The 12,402-nt window shown below is 34.6% G+C and overlaps 1 protein-coding gene across 3 annotated transcripts in view; it reads left to right on the forward strand.

Moving 5' to 3' along the window:
* Window positions 1-12,402, forward strand: part of EDEM3 (ER degradation enhancing alpha-mannosidase like protein 3) — a 67,132-nt gene that overhangs the window by 38,061 nt on the left and 16,669 nt on the right. For 2 of the 3 annotated variants that reach the window (XM_045983006.1, XM_045983005.1), the window contains exons 9-16: window positions 802-899; window positions 2,504-2,629; window positions 2,850-2,933; window positions 4,132-4,215; window positions 4,736-4,860; window positions 8,969-9,134; window positions 9,460-9,614; window positions 10,519-10,672. In XM_045983006.1, the coding sequence (XP_045838962.1) occupies window positions 802-899; window positions 2,504-2,629; window positions 2,850-2,933; window positions 4,132-4,215; window positions 4,736-4,860; window positions 8,969-9,134; window positions 9,460-9,614; window positions 10,519-10,672 (992 nt within the window). Of the gene's footprint in view, window positions 1-801; window positions 900-2,503; window positions 2,630-2,849; window positions 2,934-4,131; window positions 4,216-4,735; window positions 4,861-8,968; window positions 9,135-9,459; window positions 9,615-10,515; window positions 10,673-12,402 lie in introns of all 3 variants that reach the window. The other variant, XM_045983004.1, reaches the window with a different exon arrangement.

Here is a 12,402-nt window from a genome sequence, read left to right on the forward strand (position 1 = left end):
GAGCAAAGCTCTAGCAGTTTCCCTCCTATTTGATACTTTCTTAGTCCTGTCTGGCTGCCTTCTGCTCCAAGCCAAAAACCAACCTCTCCCCTACCTGGCCTGCCCATGCTGCCAGGCTTCTTACGGTTTACTTTGGTCCTCAGTGATGATCTTGGAGGAAGTTGCAGCAATTAAAATTGGAACCTCCAAACAGCAGCAGTCTTGATTTCATATCTACTCTAACTTTAAAGATTGATGTCTTACTGATTAAGGATCTAAATGTTTTTAAAAACGTATAATGGTCCTCTCTAATGTTTTCTTTTTGGAGTTTCTCACTGAGAAAATGAGCTTTGAAAAACTTCTTAGAACTATTATCTCCTGCTTTTAAATAAGACTTATGTAACGAGTTTTGCAAAGTAAGATTCTTTTTTTGTAAATATACAAACATCAGCAAGGAACCATTGTTACTCATATAGTAGGGTTAATACTTCTATAAATGTTGAACTTTAAACAGTTTCGTGTTTAGACTGATGTTTCATTCTTTTTTAATTTATTTATTTGATGGAAATCACAAGTAGGCAGAGAGGCAGGCAGAGGGAGAGGGGGAAGCAGGCTCCCCGCTGAGCAGAGAGCTCACCATAGGGCTCCATCTCAGGACCCTGAGATCATGACCCGAGCTGAAGGCAGAGGCTTAACCCACTGTGCCACCCAGGTGGCCCTGATGTTTCATTCTTAATGTACTCCTACCCTTACTTATGCTCTGTCAAGAGGTTTTATGACTTGTTTAATAAAGAATCATGTTTATATGTATTTTTTTCATAGATAGTGGAGTTGGAGCAGGGATTGATTCATATTACGAATATCTATTGAAAGCCTATGTCTTGCTTGGAGATGACAGTTTTCTGGAAAGATTTAATACAGTAAGTTGATCTAATTTTATAGTAACTTTAGAGCCAATTTTATTTGAGTGCCAGATTTTGATAGAAACTGAATTATCTGAGTGACAGTTGGAGAAATAATCTTTTTTAAATGCGTATTGGTTTTTTTTTGTCAGTATTCCCTGATGATGTTGGACAAGGGCAAGTCAAAGCTACATACATTCCAAAAATTAGTTTACAAAGTAATTTTATTTTCATCTCTTTTCAGAAGTTTTTGAGTTCTGCCAGTAAGTCATAAAATAAGTAGATGTGAGTTTACCTAATCTTTTATACAAGGAAATGAATTTATTGGCATAAATTACTAGTTATCTTTCTCCTTTGGACTCCAGTTCTTGTTGAAATCTTGGAAATTTGGCATAGTCCTTGATCACACCAAGCATGCAGGGCTTTGGAGATTTAGGGAAACTAGTGAGTATTCATTTCAAAAGTAGGTCAATAACTCTTTTTAAGTCTGGATCAGAACCACAGGCATATTTTTAGGGGAGTAGGGAAGGGATTACTAAACCTGATCGGATTGCCTTTGTAACTGAAGCAAATCGAAATCAGTACCGTAAACTCATCAGCTATATCACTGTATTCTTTCCAACATCATTTACAATTTGTGCACCTGTCAGTTCATCCACATTACTGTGAGACGGTATGGTATAGTGGCTAAAGTAGGGGAGTTTGTCCTGCTTGGGTTTAAATCCTGGTGTACCACTGGTTTTGTGACTTTGGGCAAGTAACTTTACACTATTTAATTCTGTTCCTTATCCACAAAATGGGAATATTAGTATTATTTATAGAGTTATTGGAAGCATTAAATAAGCTAGTGCATGTGAAGTGTTAGAACAATGCCTTAGCATCTAGCAGATACTCAATAATACTTAGTAAATAATAGATGAGTTAGGAAAAACCAGTAAGAGACCTAATAAGTTGCCAGTTGAATACTTAAAAAAAAAAAAAAACATGATCACATATTATTAGATTATAACAAGATTTTTTTAAGGTGAACCAGGACAGGTTTTTTTTAATTGGCTCATGGATTGACTAACAGCTCAACCTGTTTTTGTCAAACCTGAGAAATACCTAGAAGGTAAAAGAAGGGGAAAAAGAGTTTTTAAGAATATAAAAGATGTAGCAGACTGTAAGAGTGGTAACAGTAATTAGATGCATTAATTTAAGTAGTGGTGAGCTCCACCAGAGTATTACATTAGCTGAGAAGGGACCAAACTTCCTATACACAGGAGAAAAATGCAACTAATTCTGTAATGCAGAAGCCTATAACTATATTTCAAGAGGACATGAGAGCATCCTTTGGTCATAGCCATGGGCCCTTCCCACAAGACAGCAATAGGATCTCCCCTGAGAAGATTCTATATTAACTATAGTCTTTAATATTCTGCATCAGAATTAACACAGGGGAGTATATATACTATATTTTAGAAAGCTTTCCATATAGAATAATTTAAGTATAACATAGTTAATAAGTAAATGTATTTATATATAAATTCAGGTTAACTTGCTTCACAGTGAGATTTAATTAGTTTTTAGAATAATACATCTTTTTTCATCTACTTTCATGAACACATATTGTGATCTTGTAGCACTACGATGCCATAATGAGGTACATTAGCCAGCCACCTCTTCTGCTTGATGTACACATCCACAAGCCAATGCTGAATGCTCGAACTTGGATGGACGCTTTGCTCGCCTTTTTTCCAGGTTTGCAGGTAAAAAAACAAACCAAAACAAAACAAACCCACACCAAAAAACCTGTGCTTTTTAAGTATTAACATAGAATAATTAAGTGCATATGTGATCTCTAAAATTGAGTTACCAAAATGGAGTCACATTTTTAAATTAATATACATTTTTCTGTTTATATAATGACTCTAGATAAAGTCAACTCATATTTTATTAGGTAATTTTGTTGTTATTATTGACTTCTAGGTCTTAAAGGGGGATATTAGACCTGCTATTGAAACTCATGAAATGTTATATCAGGTGATAAAAAAACATAATTTCCTACCAGAGGTAAGCACATCATCTTTGGAATTCGAATTTACATATATTGTAAATTGCTAATTTAAAGATAGCAAATGTTATCTTCAGGATTGGTTTATTCTTTCCTATTTGTTTTTTTCCTGGTTAGTTTATTTAATTAAGTAGTTTTTGGTTTATACAGTACTATAATATGTTTTTCCTTTTTCTCATGTATTAAGAGAAGTCTCATTTAAGGTAATGCTGACCCCTATGTAAAAAGAAAACAACCCAAATTAGTATTTCTCAGCCTTTCCTAATCTATGCCATTACATACATATTTTCTCATTCTAACTTTTACATATACCCACCAACTAGAGAGATTTTTTTTTTTTTTAGATTTTATTTATTTATTTGACAGACAGAGATCACAAATAGGCAGAGAGGGAAGCAGAGGGGGGCGGGGAAACAGGCTCCCCGCTGAGCAGAGAGCCTGATGGGGGGCTCGATCCCAGGACCCTGGGACCATGGCCTGAGCCAGAAGCAGAGGCTTTAACCCACTGAGCCACCCAGGTGCCCCTAGATTGCTTCCTTAAGTGTTTGTTTGAGAAAGTATAGTTTTATTAGACTTCAGGTAAGTAGGACTGTGCATTGTAGTGAATTCATATTCACTGAGAATAAACCAGGGTTCAACTAAATACATCTTATCACAGATGAAGTTTTATTTGGTTCCCATAAAGGTTTTGGTTTTATTTTAATCTTTTTTTTTAAACCAGTTGGCTCTGTTAGTGAATAATTTCAAGTGAGACTAGTTTTATTTTTAAATAATGCCTTTTCTCACTCTGCAGAGGATTTGAGGTTGTTACAAAAGAAAGAATATACTAAAATGCTAAGATAGAAATAGAACAAGGGACTTAATAATTAAGAGGAAAAAATGGAGATAAGGAAAAAGAAGAAAACACAAAGACCCATTTAGTAGCATTACTGAGTTTCATAGTTTTCTCTAAGCTTCCTCCTAATAGCCAAAATGATCATTTACAAAAATAATTACTTTAATTGCTAAAAATAGCACTTTAGCAAAAATGAATTATGATTTTAAGCAATGAATATTTTAATTTTATTGATGAAAATTGTTAACCAATATTTTAATTTTTTACTTTCTTATGGTCTAACTTATGTACTATATACTCTAGAACCAGTTGTTTATTTTTTAATCACATTTCTATACCTATTTACATGTTGTTTTGTCTAGGCATTTACCACAGATTTCAGGGTACATTGGGCTCAACATCCTTTAAGACCAGAATTTGCAGAAAGTACCTACTTCTTGTATAAAGTAAGCTCTTTTACCTCTCTTTTTGCTGTTTCGTCCCCATTCTCTGTTGGATATCTCACTACCTTATAATAGTTATTGGGTTTTCAAAGTCCTTGTTTAATGTTATCATGATTGGATATGCTATGGTTTTCATTCATCTAGACCATAATTATTGAAAGATAGAAGAATTGACACCTAAGTTTTGTGTCTTTTCAAAATACTTACATAAACATTTCTAAAAAGAGAAATGTTATATTCTAGAGCTGCTTTCTAAAGCATGTCTCTTACCTTTCTGGGCTTTGAAAATTTTATCAAAGGGCTGAGAAGTGTAGTTGGACAGCTTTCCAGTTGTGTGTTTAAGATATTCCATAAAGCAGATCCCTGGCTTATTTTCAGAGCTAAGTTCTCTGTAACATGTACTCCAGTGCCTGATACAATGCCTAAGCACCTAGTAGGTACTCAATAAATCCCTGATAAATGAGTGGGTATATGGTAATATATAAGCTATATATATGTATACATATATTCTCCTTTTTAATAGGCTACAGGAGATCCTTACTACCTTGAAGTAGGGAAAACACTTATTGAAAATTTAAATAAATATGCTAGAGTGCCTTGCGGATTTGCTGCCATGAAGGATGTTCGTACTGGAAGTCATGAGGACAGGTAAAACAATTCCTAACATCCCCTTTCCTCAGGGTAACTCTGAAACAACACAAAATACAACTCTTAGAATTCAGATACACTTAATGCTTTTACAAAAGGTTCTTGAAGATGCAAAAGGTAGTTCATTGTGTTTATATTTTAAACTCTTGAATGGGCTTATTTAAAATTGTTTGAACAGTTTGTATTTTTATCATAGTGCCTGGCATATAGTAGGTGCTTAAATGATTTTTAAGTAGATGAATAAACAAATGTTAAATATCAGAACCTTGGCATTAGGAGTATTAGGAATGCGGGGAGGGGATCCTGTGTTAACAGTTTTTATATTATGTACAATGTTAGAAATTATCAAGATGATGACGAATGATCTGGATTATGATTTGTGCTGAGTCAAGAATTCCTCAAAGCATATCTTGGTTAATGTGTGTATTCTTTCTTATTCTGTTGCCAATTTGAAGGGCTGGGGAAGACCATTGTCAATTTCTCTTTCATTGCATATTGGATAGATGTGGATGGCATGAAATACTCAAGCTGTAAAAAGAATACTTTGGTTACTGTGATATTCACTAACATTACAGTTATTCCAGGATTATTTATCTGGTTATTTTAACCATCCAGAACCTAGCAGCACATCTCTAATGAGCACTAACATTTGTTGATTTGGTTACCAAATGTTCATTCCACAGGTGTTTATGAAGTGTTTTATGTGTCAGAGTTATACTAGTTTTTGAGGATTTAAGATAGAAGACATGTCTTTTCCATCTTTGAATCACTGAGAATAGGCAGGTAAAGAGATGTTACTACATTGTATATGTGCCATGAAACATATTAAAGATTGGGATATGACAGTCCCTGGAAGGTTTCTGGAGGCTTCTGTATCATCCTTGAAGATAAGGATGAGAAAACAGTAGTGAAAGGAATTTCAGGCAGAGGGCTAGAGGCAGGTGAGACACAGCCCTCATTATCCACTCAGAGCTGTCCTTAGTCCTTCACTCAAGAGTATTTAGATACTAGTTAATGAGGCTTGAGAGCTACTTCCCTGATCGTAGCTGATGAGAAATAGATAGGTTTTTGGAAGTAGGCATATAGATACCAACAAGAAATGAAAGCATATAGGCTATATATTTATTTTTAGTATTTATTTACTGCTGTCTACATTTTGGGCACTCTTCTGATTAAGCCCCTGCTTTGTTTAATTCCTTTGATCTTGACAACAACTCTCTGAAATGTAATTTCTGTTATAATCTTCATTGTATAGGTGAAGAAGCCAAGGCAGAGAAAGGTTGGGAAACTTACCGAAGGTCGCACAATGAGTAATTAGAATTCTTATCGAGGCAGATTGGCTCTTGTACACAATGCTATTCTGGCAACTCATGCAGGGAACAAAATAATTAAGCACCTGCTGTATGCCAGGCACTGCACTTACGTGTGGGGATGGGAAGAGAAATTAGAACCCATTCCTGCCCTCCCTTGACTTGTAGTTAGTGAAGATAGGTATGTAAAGATATAATTACAACCATGTGATTTGTGCTATAGTAGAAAAAAGAGTAACAAGTTGAGGAATTACAGAGCAAGGCATGATTTACTCTGTGTAGAGAGTTCCAGTTTTGTAAATTTAACAATCTCCTATTTTTCCCTATAAATATTCTTTATATGGCATTGTTTCTAGACCGTTCACCGCTGCCTTTGCCCCAGTCTGATTATATTCCAGTATATAGAGTATCTCTTAAAATATCATGTCCAGAATTAGCCATCCCCAGGATGTGCCTGGCAAAACATCACTGTTCGAGAACAGTTGTGAGGTTGCTAATTTTCCAAGCAGCTGATGGGCTTGCGTCCTCCATCCAGCTGAGGACCACGGCTTCATCAACTCACTGTTCCCCATGGCAGCGTTGTATCTCTCCTGCGTTTGGCCTAGCAAAAGTTCGAGAACTACTAATCTTCATCATTCTGTGTTACTAGATAAGCTTTAGATTTTTAGCAGCTTTATTATATTCAGCTCACAGTGAACTTGTGGCCAGTTCACTTCAGTTACTTAACTGTGGCCTGACAAATGGGTATTCTCCAACCTGCTTTTAAGCAAGTGATTTTTTTTTTTTTTTTTTTTTTTTTGGTGTAAACTTAGAACTTTATCCTTAGCTTAGCAAAATTTGATTTTGTTGGGGGTGTGTATGTGTGTGTTTCTAGATCTAAAAGAGAGTTTGAATCTCATCTCAGTCATCTAACATACTACCTAAATTACCTGTTTTCAGTGATCTGCAGTTTAGATAGGCATACCTTAAAAAGTTTCCATCTAAATTGTTGGGGAAGAATTCTGGTTTGGACCATGACTAGTATACCTTGTGGTGTGACATTTGAGGGCTTTCAGGTTGCAAGCTTTTTGCATCTGGTTGCTTATTCCCTTACAGATTTGTCAGTGCTGTCCCCTGGCTCACCAGCATACGCACATACAATTTTCAAAATGGAAATATCTGTATGTTCCTTAATGATCACTGAAAGAATGTAAATGGCAAAAAGAATATCAAAAATCTTTCCTAAGACACTTCCCTGCTTGCCCACCCTAAGATAACCACTGTTGGCAGTTTGATAAACAGTCTTCCGGACAGTTTTATTACACATACGTTTGCATTTGTGTATATATTTATGGTTTTATAATACAAATCAGATTATATGATATGATACCCAGTTTGCTAGCCTTACCCAATTTGTACTGTAGTGATTTTACCATTTCTCTATTCTAAGTGTTTGCTAACCATCTCTTTCATAGTAAGTTCTAGAATTCGCCCAAAAATCAACACCCTGCTCATCAGTCTACGGTTCTCAAGGTAGCATTTGCTCATGATAATAACTATCCCCCAGAAAAGGTTAAATTATCTTAAGTATATTGCAGATGGACAGGAAGTGAAAAGATTTACATATAAAATGTTCAAAAAATTTTTGAAAGATTGCAGGTGAGTTGTTGTTCTAAAACAAACATCATTGATGTATAGGAAAAATCATGATAGCTCTGTTTTTGAGCTCCTACATATGCCAGGTGCGGTGCTAAATAATAAATGTGTAGTATCTCATTTAGTCTTTACCCCAGTGTTAGACATAGACATGCATTATTATGTCCTTTCCAGAAAAATAAACTGAAGCTCACAGTCCTTCTATAATATCCTCATGATTCTACAGCTAGTCAGTGGAAAGTCTTCTATTTCCAAAGCCCATTTCTTTACCTCTGTGTTCCATTGCCTGTCTAGTTCATTCTTTAGTAATACTGTTAAAACTCGCTTTTGATTCAGTCGATGTTTATTGAGTGCCTACTGTGTGCCAGGACTTGTGCTTGGCTGGAGGTGTGAAACTCTGCTGTCCGTCCAGTCAGTTACAAGTTCTTACTGCCAAAACCTAGGATGCTTTGGGAGGTAGTAAATGTGATAAATTCCATGTTACTGTAACTCCATCTAACAGCTATGCTATTTTTCTGCTACTTTTGATTTTATTAAATATTTTCTTTAAAATGTTAATTAAAGGATTATAACATTAATTTATAAAGTTGCATATATTTTTATCCCCTTTGTTTCTTCTGTATTCCCTTTTTGACAAGTATTTAAATATTTACAAAGTTATAATCATAGTCCCTGTGATTTTGTGTTGTACTTTTTTCATGTGATTTTTTGTAAGTGATTACTTTTAAAGCCTTCTTGCTTATCACTTAAATGGCTACATAATGAACTCCATCAAAATTGTTTTACTTTATCCAGCTTAATATTAATTGAATTCTTGTATGGCTCTCAGTGGTAAAGTTTATCTGCATTACCTCCCTGCTGTTGGTTTTCTATAGAAGAAATGGAAAACTCTCCTTCATTGGAAGGCCAATGGGAAAAAATCTTGTCTGTACTATTGACAAGATTTAGTGTACCTGTGTGGTAGGCAGCCCCTCTGATGTTTTTCATTCCCTTGGAATATGCTTGGAGTCAAGACTGTTCCATTGGGGAATAGATAGATACTGTAGTACTTTGGACATCGGAATTGGTATAAACTTGTTTATTGACTTTGACTCTGTCTGTTTCAGATAGTTGGCATTGGATATTTTTATGTTCTTAGATTTATTTGTGACTTTTTATCTCAGGATGGATTCTTTCTTCTTGGCTGAGATGTTTAAGTATCTTTACCTGTTATTTGCTGATAAAGAAGACATTATTTTTGATATAGAAGATTACATCTTTACAACAGAAGCTCATCTGTTACCTCTTTGGCTCTCTACTACAAATCAAAGTATCTCTAAGAAGAATACAGTAGGTTATGTTTTTTAATTAAATATCTTATTCTCTATTATGTGTTTATTTTTCCAAGTGAAAAGTAATTCATGAATAGAATTCAATAAATACATGTATGTCAGGAGGAAAAGTACACTTGATATTTTATTTTGTTTTCTTATAGTTTTCTCTTGTATACACTTATTGTATTCTTGTTTTGTTTTATTATTGTTTATCAGTATACATGCTTATTGTATTGTTTATCCTATACATGCTTAGATTTCACTTAATGTTTCATATGAACAAGCTATAATGTTTAGTAAAATAATGATTTTTATTTATGTAACATTCTTTTATATTGTAGACTTCAGAATATACAGAACTGGATGACAGTAATTTTGACTGGACTTGTCCAAACACTCAGATTCTCTTTCCTAATGATCCACTGTATGCTCAGAGTATTCGTGAACCCTTGAAAAATGTGGTGGATAAGAGCTGTCCTAGAGGCATCATCAGAGTGTAAGATGTTTTATTTTGTACTTGTTAATAACAAAGTTGTTAGTAAATAACAGAGAGTGTAAGGAACATATAACAGCCAAGAAGATGTTCACTTAGACCAAAAACATATTGAAGTATGTAGTTATCACTAATGAAAAATTATTCATTGGTAAAGTTAGATGGCAAAGTTTATTCTGAAGTAATACCTTTTTTATTATGGAAATTTATTATGGTGATTATTTTGTTTAATGAACTGTTAATAGTCAGTGGGTGGCATATAATAATTCTGTAGTTCATTTTTACACAAAGTAGTTTCTTCAAATACTTCCACATATCTTGTTTCTGCAGAAAGTATTTTTCCTTTATAGTTTCTGTGTAGTGAAAATATAATTTCTTGTTTCATTAGATTTTGTTTTTTGATGAAGTACTGATTCTTAGTTTTTAAATAAAAATTTTTGACTAATAAGTTCAATTTTTTCCTAAATAGTTACATTAGAAAGGCCATCAATAAGAAATTAAAAAAAAATTTTTTTTTTAAATTTTTTAAAGTGAGTGTTATTATGCACAGATAGAAATACTGTTTTGCTTTTAAAATATTGGGAGAAAACCCTGTTTTTCAAGGAAGAAATCAATAATAACAAATCCCCAAGCCAACCTTTTCTGTGCTTTCAGATAGTTATAAGGCTGTCGACTAATACAGACTTGCAGATAATATACATGCTTTGGTAACTATAAAATATATTTGACTATGCCACTCAATAACCTAAGTTATATATGGGAAAATCGCTGTTTCCAGTTTTTCCAGTTCCCCGAGTTCTAAAACTAGCAATTTTGCAAGTATCTAAAATTATTTTTATTTGTCTTAGGTTTTTCCCCAGTTCTGATTTGTAGTTTTTTAAGCCTTGCCTATAATTACTTTTAGCAGAGAGGAGAGTTTCAGGAGTGGAGCTAAACCCCCTCTGAGAGCCAGAGATTTCATGGCCACTAACCCTGAACATTTAGAAATCTTGAAGAAGATGGGGGTGAGTTTGATTCACCTCAAAGATGGGAGAGTCCAGTTGGTTCAACATGCAATCCAAGTAAGCCATTGCTGTACTAATTAGATACCATCTCTGCCGTTTTTGGTCTCATCAGCTTTCATAAGATAATGACATTTGGCTTTCTAAAAACTCTTAATATATGATTTAAAGTTAGAGAATCAGAATTTTAGGACGTGGAAATATCTTGGAAAGCCATGTAATTCAGCCCCTTCCTAGTGTAAATCAAATGAACAATGAATCTTGGAACACTGAAAAAATAAGATTAAATTAAAAAAAATAAAACTTCAAAAAAAATCATGAATAGGTTGGGTAATTTGCTTAAATCAATAGAGTCAAATGTAGGGCTCAAGTTCAGAGTTTTGTGTTTCTCAGCACTGTCTTTCCACCCTTTAGAGCAAATCTTAAAAACTAGTAATTGATTTCAATACCTCTGTAGTTTACAATATTTTAGTTTCCAAAAATCTTCTGAATCTAAGTATTTTATTCGTTGTGAAAATAAAAATTTGCAAGTATTTGTCTATGCCTAGGAAAAATAACATCCTTTTTGAGAAAATTCTATTGTTTCTTGCTTTAAAACTTTCATAATGTGAGACCTTTGAATTTTTCAGTTTACTCACCTTATTAGTGTATTGATTCTGAGAAAAAAGGTTTGCTAAAGAATTTCAACATGGTATCCCTTAATCTCAAATCCAGCCTTCTCACAACCTTCGTTTTCCCTCTGATTTTTTTTCTCATCTCTGTTGTCATATCGGTCCTTTCTTAAAGAGTCTTCTGCCTGCTCCCTTATGTTTCACTTACTGTCACTTCTCAGTAGAGGGAGCAGCATCTCTAGTGACATTATGTTCACTTACGCCACCAATGGCATAACTACCACCCAGTGACCTCTTAATCCTTATTTGATTAAAATTTTTGTAACTGTTGACTGACCCCTTTTTAAAATATACCCCTTTCTTGGCTTTCAGGGCATTCCAGCAACATACATCTTTTCTACTTTTCTGTTCATTGCTTTGTGCGTTCCTTTGGAACTTTAGTTTTTTGCCACAGCCACTCAACGTAGGCACTACCAGAGAGTCTGGATCTACCCCTTTCTCTTTGTATTCTTCTTCAGCAGTCACATCTGTTTCTACAAGCTCAGCTGTCGTCTTTGTACATGTGGTTTCTTAGATGTACGTAGGTAACCCTGATTCCTACCTGTACTCTTAAATCCAGCTTTAATCTGCCGGTCATATGTATGACATGTGTCTGCATCTCAGTCTCTGTCTAAACCTGGATTATCTCTTTGTGCCCCCACCTCAGTCCATTTCTCTTCCTTTTTGTTAGCCATCTCAATAGCCCCTAACATCATTCTCTTAAGTCACCAAAACTGGATATATTAGATAGGCTTGAACTTGTCTCTGTCTCCAAACTCCTCCCTGTTCTGTCTTAACCTCTAACTCTGTCAAGTGCAATCAACTTTTCCTGTTAAGTGTCAGGAATCCACGTTTTTTTCCCACTATAGTAGGCATTCTTCAGCTTTTCCTCTGTTAAGACTCAATTCAAATATCATTCTGTAAATATTTCCCAGGTCCACACTGGCAGAATCAAACATTCCCTTGTCTGTGCTGCTAGTCCCATTTCCCACATGAGAATTTTATCATCAGTAAATTTACATGTCTGTGTCCTCTAGATACAAACTTCTTGAAGTGAAAGACTCTGTCCCCAGTTGCTAGTCCATTGCTGGGATCTTAATAGAAGCCTGATCCATATATTTTGAAATTAGTGTGATTATT

The sequence above is a fragment of the Meles meles genome, chromosome 17 (assembly GCF_922984935.1).
Source record: "Meles meles chromosome 17, mMelMel3.1 paternal haplotype, whole genome shotgun sequence".
In the NCBI taxonomy this organism is placed as follows: Eukaryota; Metazoa; Chordata; class Mammalia; order Carnivora; family Mustelidae; genus Meles; species Meles meles.